Source organism: Benincasa hispida, chromosome 11 (genome assembly GCF_027475165.1).
Source record: "Benincasa hispida cultivar pf3 chromosome 11, pf3_genome.v1.1, whole genome shotgun sequence".
Lineage (NCBI taxonomy): Eukaryota > Viridiplantae > Streptophyta > Magnoliopsida > Cucurbitales > Cucurbitaceae > Benincasa > Benincasa hispida.
The window spans coordinates 13,088,663-13,104,076 of record NC_143488.1 but is presented as its reverse complement, the minus strand read 5'-3'; the positions used below and the strand labels follow the sequence as shown (position 1 = coordinate 13,104,076).

The 15,414-nt window shown below is 36.9% G+C and overlaps 1 protein-coding gene across 1 annotated transcript in view; it reads right to left on the bottom strand.

Annotated features, from left to right (window-relative positions):
- The window catches only part of LOC150032401 (uncharacterized), a 15,903-nt gene extending 1,115 nt beyond the window's left edge, over positions 1-14,788 (bottom strand). The window contains exons 1-14 of the mRNA XM_090306891.1: positions 14,646-14,788; positions 14,476-14,533; positions 14,183-14,299; positions 13,730-13,827; positions 13,538-13,621; positions 12,738-12,874; positions 12,374-12,446; positions 11,777-11,822; positions 11,534-11,643; positions 2,621-2,728; positions 2,476-2,535; positions 1,356-1,417; positions 425-737; positions 5-274 (exon numbers count right to left, since the gene is read on the bottom strand). Coding sequence (XP_090163017.1) covers positions 5-274; positions 425-737; positions 1,356-1,417; positions 2,476-2,535; positions 2,621-2,728; positions 11,534-11,643; positions 11,777-11,822; positions 12,374-12,446; positions 12,738-12,874; positions 13,538-13,621; positions 13,730-13,827; positions 14,183-14,299; positions 14,476-14,533; positions 14,646-14,717 — 1,608 coding nt within the window. The 5' untranslated portion in view covers positions 14,718-14,788. The remainder of the gene's footprint in view (positions 1-4; positions 275-424; positions 738-1,355; positions 1,418-2,475; positions 2,536-2,620; positions 2,729-11,533; positions 11,644-11,776; positions 11,823-12,373; positions 12,447-12,737; positions 12,875-13,537; positions 13,622-13,729; positions 13,828-14,182; positions 14,300-14,475; positions 14,534-14,645) is intronic.
- Positions 14,789-15,414: the final 626 nt, after the last annotated feature.

Below are 15,414 nucleotides of genomic sequence, written 5' to 3'. Positions count from 1 at the left end.
CGGCTGGTGAATTACAAGTTTCCTCAGTAGTAGCATCGACACAGAGATTTTGTTTCCTGTAAAGAATGTTTCCATCTCCCTGCAGAATTGCATCTTTCAGGGTTTCCAAGATAACTTTTCCCAAGACATATCTACTCTCACTCAAAGTACCCTTCCCAAGCAGTTGATAGTCAATGTCAAAACCCTGTCTCTTGTTTTTGTAGGATTCAACATCATTCACCAGTGCTTCAAAAATGTTAGCAACATCTTTGGAAGTTTTATTTGACACAAGTACCTAAGAATAAGATCTCTAATTATAACAGGCACAGAAAAAAGGTCGAACATAGTTGACTTTCTCATTAATGCAATCAGGAACCTTAATATAGGCATTGGTCAGCAATATAAATGAATTATTTACTTAAGTTAGTATATATGTATTGTTTACCAAACTAGAGCATGGAGAGTCTGGAAACGTAGACATGGCTTCTAAGAGAGAATCTGCTGAAGTCAGAGCAGCTATGCAACCTTGTACTTTTGAAGCAAAATGAGTAACCCCTTCAGTAAGCTCCTCCTCGGATGTAAATTGAGCTGAACTCGTAATCTCTGGCCTTAAATTGATCTGCAAAAGAGAGTTTTCTCTTGCATAATTCACACCTTCATTCCAATCCCCATGGTACAAGGTGGCCGCAAAAGCCAGAACTATAAGAGAATTCTGAGGGTTGTTAACTAATGCCATGTGAAATGCCAACAATGCAACCCTGTACAATTTACAGATCTCATCAGAGGCATACTATTTGATTGATGTGCCGAAGATCTAAATTTACCTAGGATGGAAACATGGCTGAGATATCCATATTGACAAAATGCCATTTATTAAGTTCAACCCGGGAAAAAGAAAAAGAAAAAGAAAGAAAGAAAGGAAAAAACAAGTATCATAGAAACAAGTGCCTTCATATTGATAATGTATCGTCTCTAAATTTCTCAATTTGGATGTACATATAATGATGGTTTATTCATAATAAAAGTAGTTAAAATTTCACCATCATCCCCATTAGCTTTCTGTGCAACACTAGCAATAGTATAATGGACTATAATATTAAAGAATAACTTTTCTTCGTAAGGCCAATCATAAATAACATTGTTTAATCATCCATTATCAAAGGCTCTTGAATTGAATGATCTTCGATCAAACCATAGCTGATGGAGGCTCGTCATTTATCGATTACAAAACATAAGTTCAATAAAACTGAAACAATTAATACAAAAGAAAATACTAATACAATGAGTAACATAATATTAGCTACAGAAAATACAATGTTAGAAATGAATGGGAAAATCTAGAACATAAGTGAAAGAAAACTAAATAACGAGCTAACCATATATTGCAGTCCGAAGGGCAATCACAAGAAAACAATTTATCCAAATTGAAGAACAATTTCTGCATAGAATAAAAAATGAGGAGCAATCAATACTCAAATCATATGCAAAGAGTCGAGAAGCACGCTAAAGAATCCAAATATGCATAAGAAAGTTAAATTGACGATTTCACCAGTCCACACCACATCCACTTGTACAAGATCCCAACTCACAAATTCCATAATTATTCACTGCCAAGCAAACAAGTAGTACTATCTTAAATGCCCAAGGAAACATTAGTTTCCAATAATTCATATTCTAACTTGTATCCTACATTCATGGAGACGGCTTAGATTCCCATGAAAAAAGGAAGACCATCATTTTTGTCTCATTTTTCCGGCAAGTGTTTTAGGGCATCCTCTTTAGGTATTTCAGAATGTCAGAAATTAGATGTTTTAACTTCTGTATGGGATAGACTCTCCAAATATATTTTGCAAGTAAAAGAACGTACAAAAGCCCAAGGTTGGCAATGGGGCAGGGCGGGGCCGATGATGCACTCCCCATCCCTATCCCCGCCCCATTCCCCGTTTTGAGGAGTCGGGGTCGGGGAATCCCCGTTCGGGGATCAGGTCCCCATAGGGAAAAATTCTCCATATATTATTTTTTTATTTTTAATTTAAAATCAATAAATTTTTGTATTTATATTACAATTTCTAGGTAATAAGTTGGTATTATTGTTATTTTATTTATTTAAATTAATAATAAAAAACATTTTAACATTTCTTTATTTTAAAATTTAATAAAAGGTTAAAAGTTAATTATATTATGAAATGAAATAAAAATAAAATAAAAAAACAAAAAACAAAAACAGTAGCTTTAGAGCTACTGTATATATACAAGTATATATATATATATACACTTATAAATAAATATATATTAAAAAAATTAAAATTATACAGGGCGGGGGTGGGGATATCCTCCCCATCCCCACCTTGTCCCCGATTCGGGGACCCATTTTGGATCCCCGGTTTGACCCCATCCCCGGTCAAACCAGGGACTCCCACCTCGTCCGACCCCGCGGAGATTTTTGCCAATCCCCACTTGTTGGGTAAAATCAAAAGAGCATAGTACAGCACTTACCATCAACATTATAGAACTTAGTGAAGATTTCTTAATGCCTTGTTTATCAAGATAAGCAGCCTGCAATCATAACTGCAACTCAGATACATACTAAGATTTAGGTCGAGATCACGTCCCTAGTGAAGTAATCATCAGAAGAGCATACCTGAAATGGTAGCAGCATTTCAAGCAGGTTGAACCTCTGAAGCAAATAGAGAGAAGGAACGGCTGCTCCATAAGATAGCATATAATTCAATTCCATCATTAACCTGGACTGAAAATATAGAGAATGTTATCAAAGTAACCTAACAAATAGTAGCTACTAACTCTAAGTTCCCGTTAGATAACCATTTTGTTTTTGGTTTTATGTTTTTGAAAGTTCAGCATATAAGTACCACTATTTTTTGTAGCTTTCTTGCTTTATAGCCTACTTTTTTAGAACATTTTAAAAAACAAAGCTAAATTTTGAAATCTAAAAGAAGTAGTTTTAAATGTTGTCAAAGTAACCTAACAAACAGTAGCTACTAACTCTAAGTTCCCGTTAGATAACCATTTTATTTTTTGTTTTCTATTTTTTAAAATTCCGCATATAACCACTACTATTATTTGTAGTTTTCTTACTTTATAGCCTACTTTTTTAGAACATTTTAAAAACAAAGCTAAATTTTAAAATCTAAAAAAAGTAGTTTTAAAAAACTTGATTTTATTATATAAATTTAGCTTAGAATTCAAATGTGTGTTTTTAAAGAAAGTGCGAAGTTTACCAAAAACATTGTGTGGAAACAAGTATGATTTTCCTTTTTTAAGAAAAAAAATTAACATCCACAAAATTGTAATATAACGCCGAACACGCCTTTTTTTCCTTTCAAATGCTCCACTAAGATGGAATTCCTTTTACTTATCTTTCATGGAAACATTGTACTTCTCTTCATCCTAGCTCATCCTTTTGCTTCTTCTAGTCAAACTGTTTGCTCATCTTGGCTGCTATAGAGTAGTACAACACAATCAAATATCGATTAGGAGCATTGAACCTGGAGAGGTGATCCACCACCGTCTTAGCATCAATGATATCCTTGTAAACAAAAAAGGCAGTACCCCTAGAATCCTTGTTCAAATATGCCGAATTGCCCCATACTTGCCAAAAATTTTGTATGTCTCTTTGCTGGTAATGTTACATGGCAAACTTTGTACATACAAGACTTGGTTGACCTTCGGCGGTAGCCTCGTGTTTCCATTGCAGGTGTTAGAGCATTTAATATTTTGTGTTATTTGTGTTTTACATTGTTATTTAGCTTATGTTAATTTCTCATGTATGTAAAAGCCCATTGGATCTCTAGTACTTAAGCTTGTTTCAATAACTTTGTAGATGGTTGGAAACCTTAATAGAAGATCACCAATATTCTCCCTCTAATTTCTCTCAACTCTCTCTAAAAGCTTTGATGGTATCAGAGCCCTGTGCGGGCATTTCTCCTCTTTTTGAAAATATCACATGCCTTATTAATAAACCCACCATTGATGGGAATATCTCCTCTCCGCCAGTCTCCTCACCAGAATCAACTCCTCCATCCACCCACAGTAGCGACTGCTCTAGCTTCAACACTTTTGTACCCCTTGCTCCAATGGGCATGACCCCCCCTCCTTCCATCGAAACTTCAATACCAACTTCGGTGTCGGCTCCACCCACTTCTCCTTCGGAGTCAACAATAGTCACTCCTATTTCAACTCCTCCAGGCAATAGTGCTGCTATGAATAAAATCATCAATCTATCATCACAACTATAATTTTCTTCACTCTCTCCTCTTCCTCTTATATACCCTATAATTTCACTCCTTTATTGTCTTTTTTTTTCCCTCTATACAACCTTCCTCCCAAAATCATTAAAAAAAAAAAAAAAAAAAAAACACTCAGGTCTCAACTCGGAATCACAAAATCTCAAAAATTCTCATTCTTCTCCCCTTTCAAGAAAATCTCCCAAAAGCTTTCCTTAATGCCTTCTTCTTCTTCATCTTATATCAATTTTGTTGGAAATTGTAGATCCACAACATCCATCTTCTAACCAGCGGCGGATTTAGAGTGATTATTCAACTTCATTTTTAAATTACTTTTAGATTTCTTTTTATTCACTTTTTTATAAAGCTTCAACTTCAATAAATCTTCAGCTTTTAAATTTCAACTTCTTTTCCTAGTTTGTGAGGTAAGTTTTTTAATTTATTTTTCATCTTTTTAAGTTTGTTATTTTATTTATGTGCATTTTTTTTAACCTACTCTCAGTCTTTATCTCTCACACACCCCAACGCACTACACCAATACCACCTTTCAACCCTTCAAATTTCCATTTTCATTAAAAATAAATAAAAGAGAAAACTCACAATGAGTTGTTACATCGATCATTTGGCCTTTTTCGAACTCCTCTCTCCACCTCCACGTACACAACCCTCATCCCTTTTAATATTTCTATCTTCTCACTTCAATTAATATTATCTTTCACCTCATCCTCTTTCCTTTTCAATCATCAAAATCCCTCGAATCCTTTATATCTCTCAACTCCTTTATTAATACTCCAATGTCTCTCTCCCTTCCAATCTCTCTCGATTTATCATTTCATACTCCAAAATCAAACTCACAACACATCTCTATATATGATCCATTTTTTTATAAGATACGATTTCATTGATTGAATAAAATATCCTTAGATACCAAAGGTACAAAAGACCCATTTCATAGGGTATACAAAAGATGTTTCCAGATTGCAACAAGAAAGGAAAAGCCATGGCTTTTAATAATCGGTATATCTTTGCACCAAAAAAAAGCAGTATGTATGATAGTATCCATAATGTTCTTTGTCGATCTGGATTTTTCCTGGAAGATTCTTGCATTTCTTTCATCCCAAATCTTCCACAAAATAGCATAGGTAAGGCATAACCATAATTGATCTTTAAAGGCTTTGAAGGGTGGATGACTAATCAGTAAACGCGGCCAACTCTGTGTATCAGAAGGGAGTACAACCGACCAGTTAAAGGCATCAAATAGCTCATACCAAAGCCCTCTAGAGAAAGTGCAGTCAAAGAAAACATGCTGCCAGATTCATTGTTGTTTTGGCAAAGGCGACACCAAGAGGGAGAGAGGTTGATCCAAGGACAGCACTATTGTAATCTATCCATGGTATTAAGGCAAGAGTTGTTGATTTCCCATAGGAAGAATCTCACTCTTTTTGGGCAAGGGCATCTCCAAAGTCTCTTGAAAAAATCATCCGTGAGTGAGAGCCTGCTATTGGTGAGGAGAGTGTATAAAGATTTAGTGGAGAATCCTCTTGACTCAAGCTTCCATATCCATGTATCGTCTCTGTCAGTAGGGGTCAAGTTTGGAAGAAGATGGGTGAAGGCTGCCCATTCTTCAATTTCATCATCCTTTAAGTGTCTTCTAAAATTTAAAGCCCAAATGTAGTGTTCATTATTCCAAATCTCCGCCATAGATGCATTTTTTGTGACAGACAACTGATATAGCTTAGGGAAAGTCTCTTTTAGTGGATGTCTCCAAACCATAAATCATGCCAAAATGTCATAGATGAACCATTTACCCATGTTATAGCAAATATCCATAGATAAGATCCTTTTGTTGCAGAATAAATTTCCAGGGGCACCTAAAAGAGAGGGTTCTATAAGTTGTTGCCTTTAGATCATAATGTTAAGAACCATACTTTGCCTTGATCAAGATTCGCCAGAGAGTCATTTTCTCAAGGTGAAAACGCCAAATTCATTTGGTAAGGAGGGCTTTGTTGTGTTGGTTGATATCAATGATTCCCAACCCACCATTTTCAAGAGGTTTCTTTATGCAATCCAATCTCATCAAATGGGATAGTTTGCTATCTTTGTGACCAGACTATAAAAAATTCCTAAAAAAGCATTCAATGCCATGATTTTTGTTGGGGCATGAAAGAGGGATAAATAGTAAATAGCCTGGTTGGATAGGGTGGCATTTATCAAAGTTAATCGACCACCTTTGGAGAGAAAGTTGTGCTGCTAAGAGTGAAGCCTTTTGTCAATCTTGTCCATGCTTGGTTGCCAGAAGGATGGAGTGTTAGGCCTGCCATATAAGGGAAGACCCAAGAATGTGGTTGGCCAATGACCCACCTTGTATTCATATTTTGCAGCAACAGAATCAACCCAGACCTCATCACAGTTTACTCCCAAAAATTCAAACTTTTGTCTATTAATATTTAGCCCAGATGCATCTTCAAAAAGGCCAATCAAATTGATGAAGATATCAATCATCCTCTATTGTCCATAGAGAAAAGGATAGTGTCATCTGCGAAGAGGAGATGATTGATGTTTATGGTAGATCTTGGTATCGAATATCCACAAATTAAACTTTTTTCACCCGCCAAAGAAAGGATCCTACTAAGACAATCCATAATAAGGATGAAGAGGAAGGGTGAAAGAGGGTCACCTTGCCTTAGTCCTCTAGTGGCTTTAATTTTCCCTCTAGGTTTGCCATTAATAATGATTGAGAAATTGGTGGAAGATAAACAACCCCTAATCCATTGTCTCCCTTTAGTACCAAAACCCTTCAATTTCAGTATTTCATCAAGAACATCCCAATCAACCTTGTCAAATGCCTTCTCAATGTCAAGTTTAATGGCCACCCCTTTAGTATTACTAGAGTGTCAATCTTCAATAATTTCATTGGCAATCAATGATGCATCTAAAGATCAATCTACCTTCAACAAAGGCTGATTGGTAAGGCGTGATGGTCGAAGGGAGGACTTTCTTTAGGCGGTTAGACAAAACACGAGCAATAATCTTGTAGAGGCAAGTAGTAAGGCTAATGGACGAAAATCTCCCACTTTCTTGGCATCTATTTTCTTGGGAATAAGGCAAATATATCTCTTATTAACATTTGCGTCAATGATTCTATTCCCAAAAAAATCTTGGAACACTCTAATTAAGTCAAGTTTTAAGATGTTCCAAGATTTTTTAAAGAATTCGATGGTGAAACCATCAGGCCCTGGCAATTTTTGGTTCCCCATGCCTTAATCGCCATCAAAATCTCTGTCTCGGTGAAAGGAGATTCTAAAGACTGGCTAAGATCATTATCAATGGTATCCCAAGCCAAAGGATGTGGCAGAAATCCGCTCCCTGATTTTCTGGTGAAGTGTTTTATGTAGAAAGAAATAAATTCAGCTTCAATTTCACCACCATCCTAAAGCAAATTAACATTCTGTTCATTGAGGATTTCAGTAATACAGCTCTTTCTCTTCTTAGCAGCCGCATACCTATGATAAAAGGTTGTGTTTTCATCCCCATTAATCAGCCAATTGGATTTGCACTTTTGCCTCCATTTAATCTCCTCATTTGCATTAAGGGATAAAATATGTTCTTTGATCTCAAGTCTCCTAAAAGCAAGTGATTCTGTAATGGTGCCAATTTCAGCAGCGTGATCAATAAGACCAAGCTCTTTATGAAGTAAAACCCTATGTGATTCAATAAGACCAAAGGTTGTTTGATTCCATTCTTTAATCACCTGTTCGAGTCCCTTTAGTTTGTTGATAAGTCCATGCCCAGGGTGGCCTAATAGGATGGTTGTTCCACCAATTTGCAATAAGAAGAAGGAAGCTTTTGTGGTTGAGCCACATATTTTCTCATCTGAAAGGGGAAGAGCCCCATTTCTAATTTCCAAGAGTTAGTAGAAGGGGATAATGGTCTGAAGTCGGTCTATCTAATCTCCTCAAAGATGCATTAATGAATTTGGTGATGATGGATTATGTGCATAGAAAACGACCAATCCTTGTGTGAGTTGGTGGTGTACGAAAATCGATCCATGTAAACAAGCCATTAGTAATAGGTAAATCAATGAGTTCTCGATGATTGATAAAGGAATTAAAATCAGACATGGCTCTGTTCGTTCTACAACTGTTTGAATTCTCGTAAGGCCATTGGACGAGATTGAAATCACCTCCAATAATCCAATTTTCTTCCACAAGGCAGAAAAGATCTTGTAGTTCAAGGATAAAAAATCTGTCTTGATCTATGGATGGTCCATAAACCCTTGTTAAACAAAGATTAAAGCCATCAGCAAGAGTGAAAAGGATAGTCCGGGAGTATGCACCTTTGGTGATTGAAGATACTCTAAAAGAAGTCGCATTCCACATTATAAGAATGCCCCCCGAAGATCCGATCACATCCAGAGAAGCCCATTGAATTCCTCTAGGACTCCAGAGAGATTTGATGAAAACAATATCTATATCACGACACTTAGTCTCTTGGAGGATGACAATGCAGGATTTTGTTTAGTGATCAATCTCTTAATGGTAGCCCATTTCTTCCACGATCAAAGGCCTCTAACATTCCATGATAGGATTAACATTAAGATGATTGACTCCCCTCCTGGATCAAGGCCTTCACTTTCTTATCATAAGCAATTGAACGCTCCAAATTTTTTATTTCTCAAAGGCCCTTTTTCTATTTAAGGGTGTACTTGTTTTTTTCCTTTCTAGTTGGTATTGTCATGATGCAAAGACCACATTCTTCAAACCATGGTGCAAGAGCAATCAGATGAGGCATAGGGTTCATGGGAGGATTGTGCGTAGAAGGTGGAGGGGGGAAGTAACATTCGTGTCGGGGATTTTCCATGTGTGAAGCCATAGGTTGAAGAGGATTGTTCTGGGGAATAGATTGAAGTGGGCTGGAGAGGTAGCAATCGGAGTCAACTTCTGTTTGGTGGGGGATGATAGCTGTGGAGTGTTTGGTACCAGCAATGAAAGTGGTTGGTTTATGGTTAATAGTAATATGTTTGGAGGGGGATTGAGGGGTGTTTGATGGTGCCGGAAGGTCTAAAAGCGACGGAGAATTTTGGTTTGTTGCAACAGGTGGGTCTGGGTCAATAGATTGATTAATGGGTAGTGTGTTTGATGTGGATGGGTCAGAGGATGAAGTACAGATGGGGTCCACAATGGTTAAGATTTGACCAGATGGATTGCTGCTTGGTTGGCATGTTTGGGGAGTAATGTCAGTGTTAAGGACAGATGGTTGGCTAGAAAGGACAATAGACTGACTAGCAAGGACAATAGGTTGGCTGGCAAGGACAGAAGGCTGGCTGGAAAGGACAGTAGGCTGCTGTGGAAGGATAGGTTTTTCAGGAGATTGTTGTGCAGGGTGGTACTGCATCTGAGTGGGTACAATACAATCAGAAAAATTTGAAAGTGCCTCTTTCTTCATGCTATTCCTCGCCATATTTTTGGCCGGAAAGCCATGGATTCCGGTAATAGGGTCGATCCATACAGAAACCTCCAATGAGGATGATGAAGGAAGAATCACCCTTACTCGAGGAAGCCTGTTTGATTTTGTTCAACTTTAAGGCTTATTTCCGCCATTCTGTTGAGAAAGCCTGTTTGATTTTGTTCAACTTTAAGGCTTATTTCCACCATTCTATTGAGGGTCTTGTTTACCACTTCAATTAATCCACCACATGCTTCACCAATGTATTTGAAAGTATCTATGTCCCACATATCACCGACAAACCTCTAACTTTTATCCATCCTCCATATGAGGGGACAACTTGTTCAGTGTGGTATTCTTCATGGTTCCATGGAGAGAAGAGTATTTGATATTTGCCCATGTTTTCCCAACCTTTGTAATTACCCAAAATCTTTGCTTGCTCTGAGTCTTGACAGCGCAATATTGCTTTGTTTGGTTGAAAGGGAGCAATGGAACCAAAAGCATTAACTTCAGCTTGAATGGCCCTGAGAATGTTATACCATTTATCATGGGAATTCTTCCTTCGGATAACAACTATGTTGTTTGTAAAGAAAGGGACCTAAGAGGGTACTGGCACTGTCGTTGACTGGTTTGCAACAAGAGAGGCAGTTGGTTCTTTGTTGTTCCATTGTTGACTTCAACCCGTGGAGCCTTATCCTTTTTCAACCATGTATTCGTCTCTTTTCTTAATGAGAGTACCCTTGAATGTTGGTGGTTGACATTCGTAAGTTGTATTAACAACATCTAAGCTATAAAAGGAGGTGAGCTCTACAAATGACTTCCAACCTTTTCGATCTTCACCAGCAGGGATGATGAGGCAGTTCTTTCCCCCATTGTAATCCACTTTTACCAATTCAAAAGAGAATCCTCTCTTGTGGTGATCTTTTCAATCCATAGAACATGATCATCTACCCGGATTTCGTTGAAGAATTTTTTGTTCAAAGGTGAAATGAGTAAGCTCTTTAGGGTGTCAGTGATCCATCGAAGTGTACTCCAATGGATCGAGATGGAGAAGGATCTATCCTTGGCTTTTTCTGTAAGACTAAACTTTGTGCCCAGGAAGAAGGATCAATCTCGATCAAGAAGTTCTTCCTTTCTATTGAAATTTGTCGGTGGTGTTGTGTACGGTTCATGATGAGAGGGAGATGTTGGTTTAAGAGGGGGGAGCATGGCGGTGGTTGCCAGAGTGATGGTTTCTATATATGATCCATCAACTACCATATTCAAGCTCCGAGTCGTGGAAGTCGTTCAACCGCCACGTTCACTTGCAGGGGATGTTAGATCATTTAATATTTTGTGTTATTTATGTATTACATAGTTATTTAGTTTATTTTAATTTCTCATATATGTAAAAGCCCATTGGGCCTCTAGTATTTAGGCTTGTTTCAATAGCTTTGTAAATTGTTGGAAACCCTAATAGAAAATCTCCAATATTCTTTATCTCTCTGATTTCTCTCAACTCTGTCTAAAAGCTTTGAACAGGGAAGGCTGTGGCCATGGAGGAAGGTTTCTTATGACGCTTTTTGGGAGAAAAGGAAGTGCGAGCGGATGTTTTGTGCCGAAACAAGTATAATTTTCAAAAACAAAATGGTTATCAAATGGGCTTAAGTAGGATAGCCAAATAGAACAGTGTCAAACCTCATAAAGTATGTTCTTTTAAGAGCATATACTAGAGACAAGACTTCCTATTACAACATACAACTGAAGTGTACAAAAAGAGAAAAGGGAAAGGAGGAGAAGAAAACACTAGATAGGGAAAAATAGCGGATATTTTGACAACAAAGCATGTAAAGGAGATTAGTACTGTTCAACTTCCTCAAGATTACCTTAGCCAAGCTTGTGATGGAAGGAGAAAGTTCACGCATTGCAGTCTCAGTTTCCTTTGAGAGTGACAAACCCAAACGAGCTGCAATTCTTAAGCCACGCAGAATTCTAGCTGCAAGCAAAATCAAACATGTGATAAAACTAGCCTAGTTAGTATTGTTGACACCTCAGAGACCACTCTCAGAGACCACTAGTCCCAAAAAATTATCACGTCCAAAGAGTGCACAGGAAATTGTAAAACCTACCACAGTCCTCCTTGAATGACAATGATGCAGGAATTAGTGTCCGCAGCTGAGTTCATGTCCATGTCATCCAACAAATGGGGGAAAATCTTTATATAAGAAGAGGGATGGATAAATAAAATACGGGTAAAATGTAAACTTGACAGTGTACTGTCTCTATTAGACTTTTTTCTTCCAAATATAAAATAATGAATGGCATAAAATGTTTTTTTCCCCCCTTTTTTAAGGAAATACTATTTTCCTTCAAAGAAATCTCTCCTTTCTTTGAAATGACCAAATCAAATTCCATGAAACAAGTATTTGTACCGACAATTGCCCATATAATTTAGAGTTAAAAATGAAATGGACTGCAAGACATGGACACTGCTTGAAAGAGATCATTTTAATAGGAAGTAAATGAAAAATGTTTAATATTCCACAAGTAATTAATGGGTAATTCGGATATTGTGACCAATTAGGTTTTTCTAACAAGTTAAAGGACTAGATTATGCTTAAGATAGTATTTGAGCACTGACACAAAAGAGACATAGTACATGGGTAATATTTTTCCATTTGACCCTCTAAATAAATGCAGTTTTTTAAAAGGGGAAAGATCTTCACCTTCAAGGACCTTAAGTCTGCTATCCCTTCAGCATAGTCATAGATTTTGTTCAAAAAGGGATCAAAGAATAAACTGCTTCAACAATTATCAAGATAAACCTGAATTAAACACAAACTGAACAAGACAATGAAGTGGCTACTGAGAAAATAGGTTTCTGATAGAAAGCAGATTTCCAACAATGCCAAACTTATGTTGAATATCTAAACACCTCAGAACATTTAAAAATCATATAATGCAAAAACCTGATATAACGACTGCTAACAAGGCAGAAATGTGAACCTAACATTGTAAAAAATATATTTAATAAAGAATACAGATCAAATGTACATGTATGAACTAATATTACACACAAATAAAACTGACCTGTTAATTGTGAAATCCCGGTGCATAGAGTTCCTCCACCGGATCAAGTCCTTTTTATCACATTTTTTTGGAGTTTTAGAAGATGTTACCCTTTCTTTTCCGTCAGCATGTTCTGCAACTGTTTCAAAACTTGAAACCTGATTGAAAATCATGAAAGCACATAAGTAGATCAATAATTGTAAAACTAATTGCTAGCATATACTAAAAAAGGCTAAAGAGGCTTTTGAGGCTTTTTCTCTTTAAAAAGTGAGATATAAGCCTCAATGAGATATGAAGTATAAGTCTTGATTTGATTTTTTTTCTAAAACAAAAAAGGAGGAATAAAAATCATAAAAGATGTAAATCTAGCATAATTGCATACAAGCACCCAAGAAAAAGCCTTGTCTATGAATAGTCCCTAGCATAAATAAATATTCTAAAGGTCAATATCATCACTACTATGAATAAATTATCCTTATCTTTCTCTCCAATATTTATTAAAGCTTTGGTCATATACATGGCCTAAAGAAACACATGAGATGAAAATCTCATGAACTTCTTTGTTATAGTGGTGAGAACAATGGTTTTACTCCAAAAGACTTTTAGAACATTATCAATTTGAGCATAACTCAACTAGTTAAGGCATCACACATTTGTAATCAAGGTAAAATGTTCAAATCAATACTCTTACATTGTTGAAGTTAAAAAATAAAAATTAAAAAAAAAAAAGCTTAAGAAACACAAAAATAAACTAATGTTAAAGAAGACCAAACCAATGTTAAAGGAGACCATTAAGTAGTCCAATGAAAATGGATCACTACCTCAGTAATGGAGCCTTTAATATTAACCGTACAAATAGGAAAACGACGCCCAACAATGTGTGCCCGATGAAATAGTTTACGGATCTGCATGGGACATATGGAATCAACTGAGTCATTCTTAAATAAGTTGATTTTGCTCTCAAGAGGGAGAGAAAACAATACTACAAGAAATTACAAGGTGGCAACAAATACCTGTTCAAGTCCAGCTGTGGTAATCACATCAAAATCTTTTGGTACTCTGTTTAGGAGTAAGTCTCTCACACATCCACCCACCAAATAGGCTTCAAACCCTATGCATTACAAGGAAATGAGGTCCTTTTCCGTGAAGTATCATAATTCAAATTGATGCGACATAATGGAAGAATATACTGTCGAGCCAACTACTCATCAAGACCTCAGCTCAAATTATAGCTGATTAAGAATCAAGAATGGTTTCTCGGAAGTTAACGGCGCAAATATTTTCTTAAACACGCTGAAGGTTGTTATCTGTTGCAACATATTTAACCAAACCACCATAATAGACAAGGATAATTCATCCAAGCCCTATTAATCAATTAACTAGCAGGACAAAAATTTGAGTTAAAACACGGGACAAAGCAATGTAATAGCTGCAAAGATACTGATACAAGCAATTAACAAAGTTACCTTTATCACGAAGAATTTTCAAGACGGTCCATGATGAAGATGGGATCATTGAACGAGTGATCCCAAACGCCCGTCCATCAATTTTATTCCATTTGGGCATGTGGTTGTTTGCTGCATCTACAGGTATGGAACACGGCTACCATAAGCTAAACAACCAACAAGTATAGTACGCAATAAATAAACTAATTTAACAGCAGAAGTGGCAGCGAAAACCACATTCGATGAGATGCTACTACATTAGTAACTTCTTTCATAGGTAGCGAAAGCAAAGGGAAGTTGAACAGAAGATGGACCTTGAGGACCCAGTGAGTGAAAATCCATTGCTGGGTAAATAGAAGCGTGCCGGAGCCTCTGATAAGCAAAATATCCAACGTCGTTATGGGACAAAATTAGAATGAGTGTTGAAACTGTTGGAATGAGGAAGAGGGCGGCATAATGCATAGAGAGAGAGAGAGGGATGTACCTGAAGCTTGATTAGGTCAATGAGGCGAGAAGTGAAGAAGGCGTTGTTGGCTATGAGAGAAAAAGACGCCATGAGAAGAGGAGAAATGAAGCATGGCGCGGTTTAGTATTGCACAAACGGAGGGAATTACGTACGGAAATTTGGCCCACCTTTCGTAAATACTTGAACTTTGGCCTTCTTATGATGTCTACCGCATGTGAAATATCTGTTTAGTCCCCAAAATGCTTGAAGTCGTACATGCATAGCATATTCTCGCTCGTCCATCTCGTTTTGGACTTATTCCTCTTGTTCTTCATCGGACTGAAAATTGAACGTTTTAAATTTTAAATTTCAGACTTCCTCATTCCTCTCGCTAAAACTTCTTTCCTCTTCTTTAGTACAATATTTTTATCTCTCTCAAAATCGAATGCCACAACTTGTATGTGATTCGATTTCTGTACAGCCGAATGCCAAGAAATTGTCAACTATCTTCTTCCACTGGTGAACTGTCTCGTTTGCTCCTTTCTATGCCTCCAAAAGTTAAGGTAACGCTAGTACAAATTGTGGTTTACATTTTTCATTTCTTGCATGTGATTCAATTTCTGTACAAATTTCTGTGACGATAGAAAGAACGAGAGGAAAGCAACAGAAAAATAACAAGAGGAATGCACCATAAAAAGAACAAGAGGAACGAAAGGAAGAAACGAGGGGAACGAGAGGAAAGAGCGAGATCTTGAAACGAGATTTTTCCATAATACTCGATAATGTGATTTTTGTTCCCTTTTTTTCT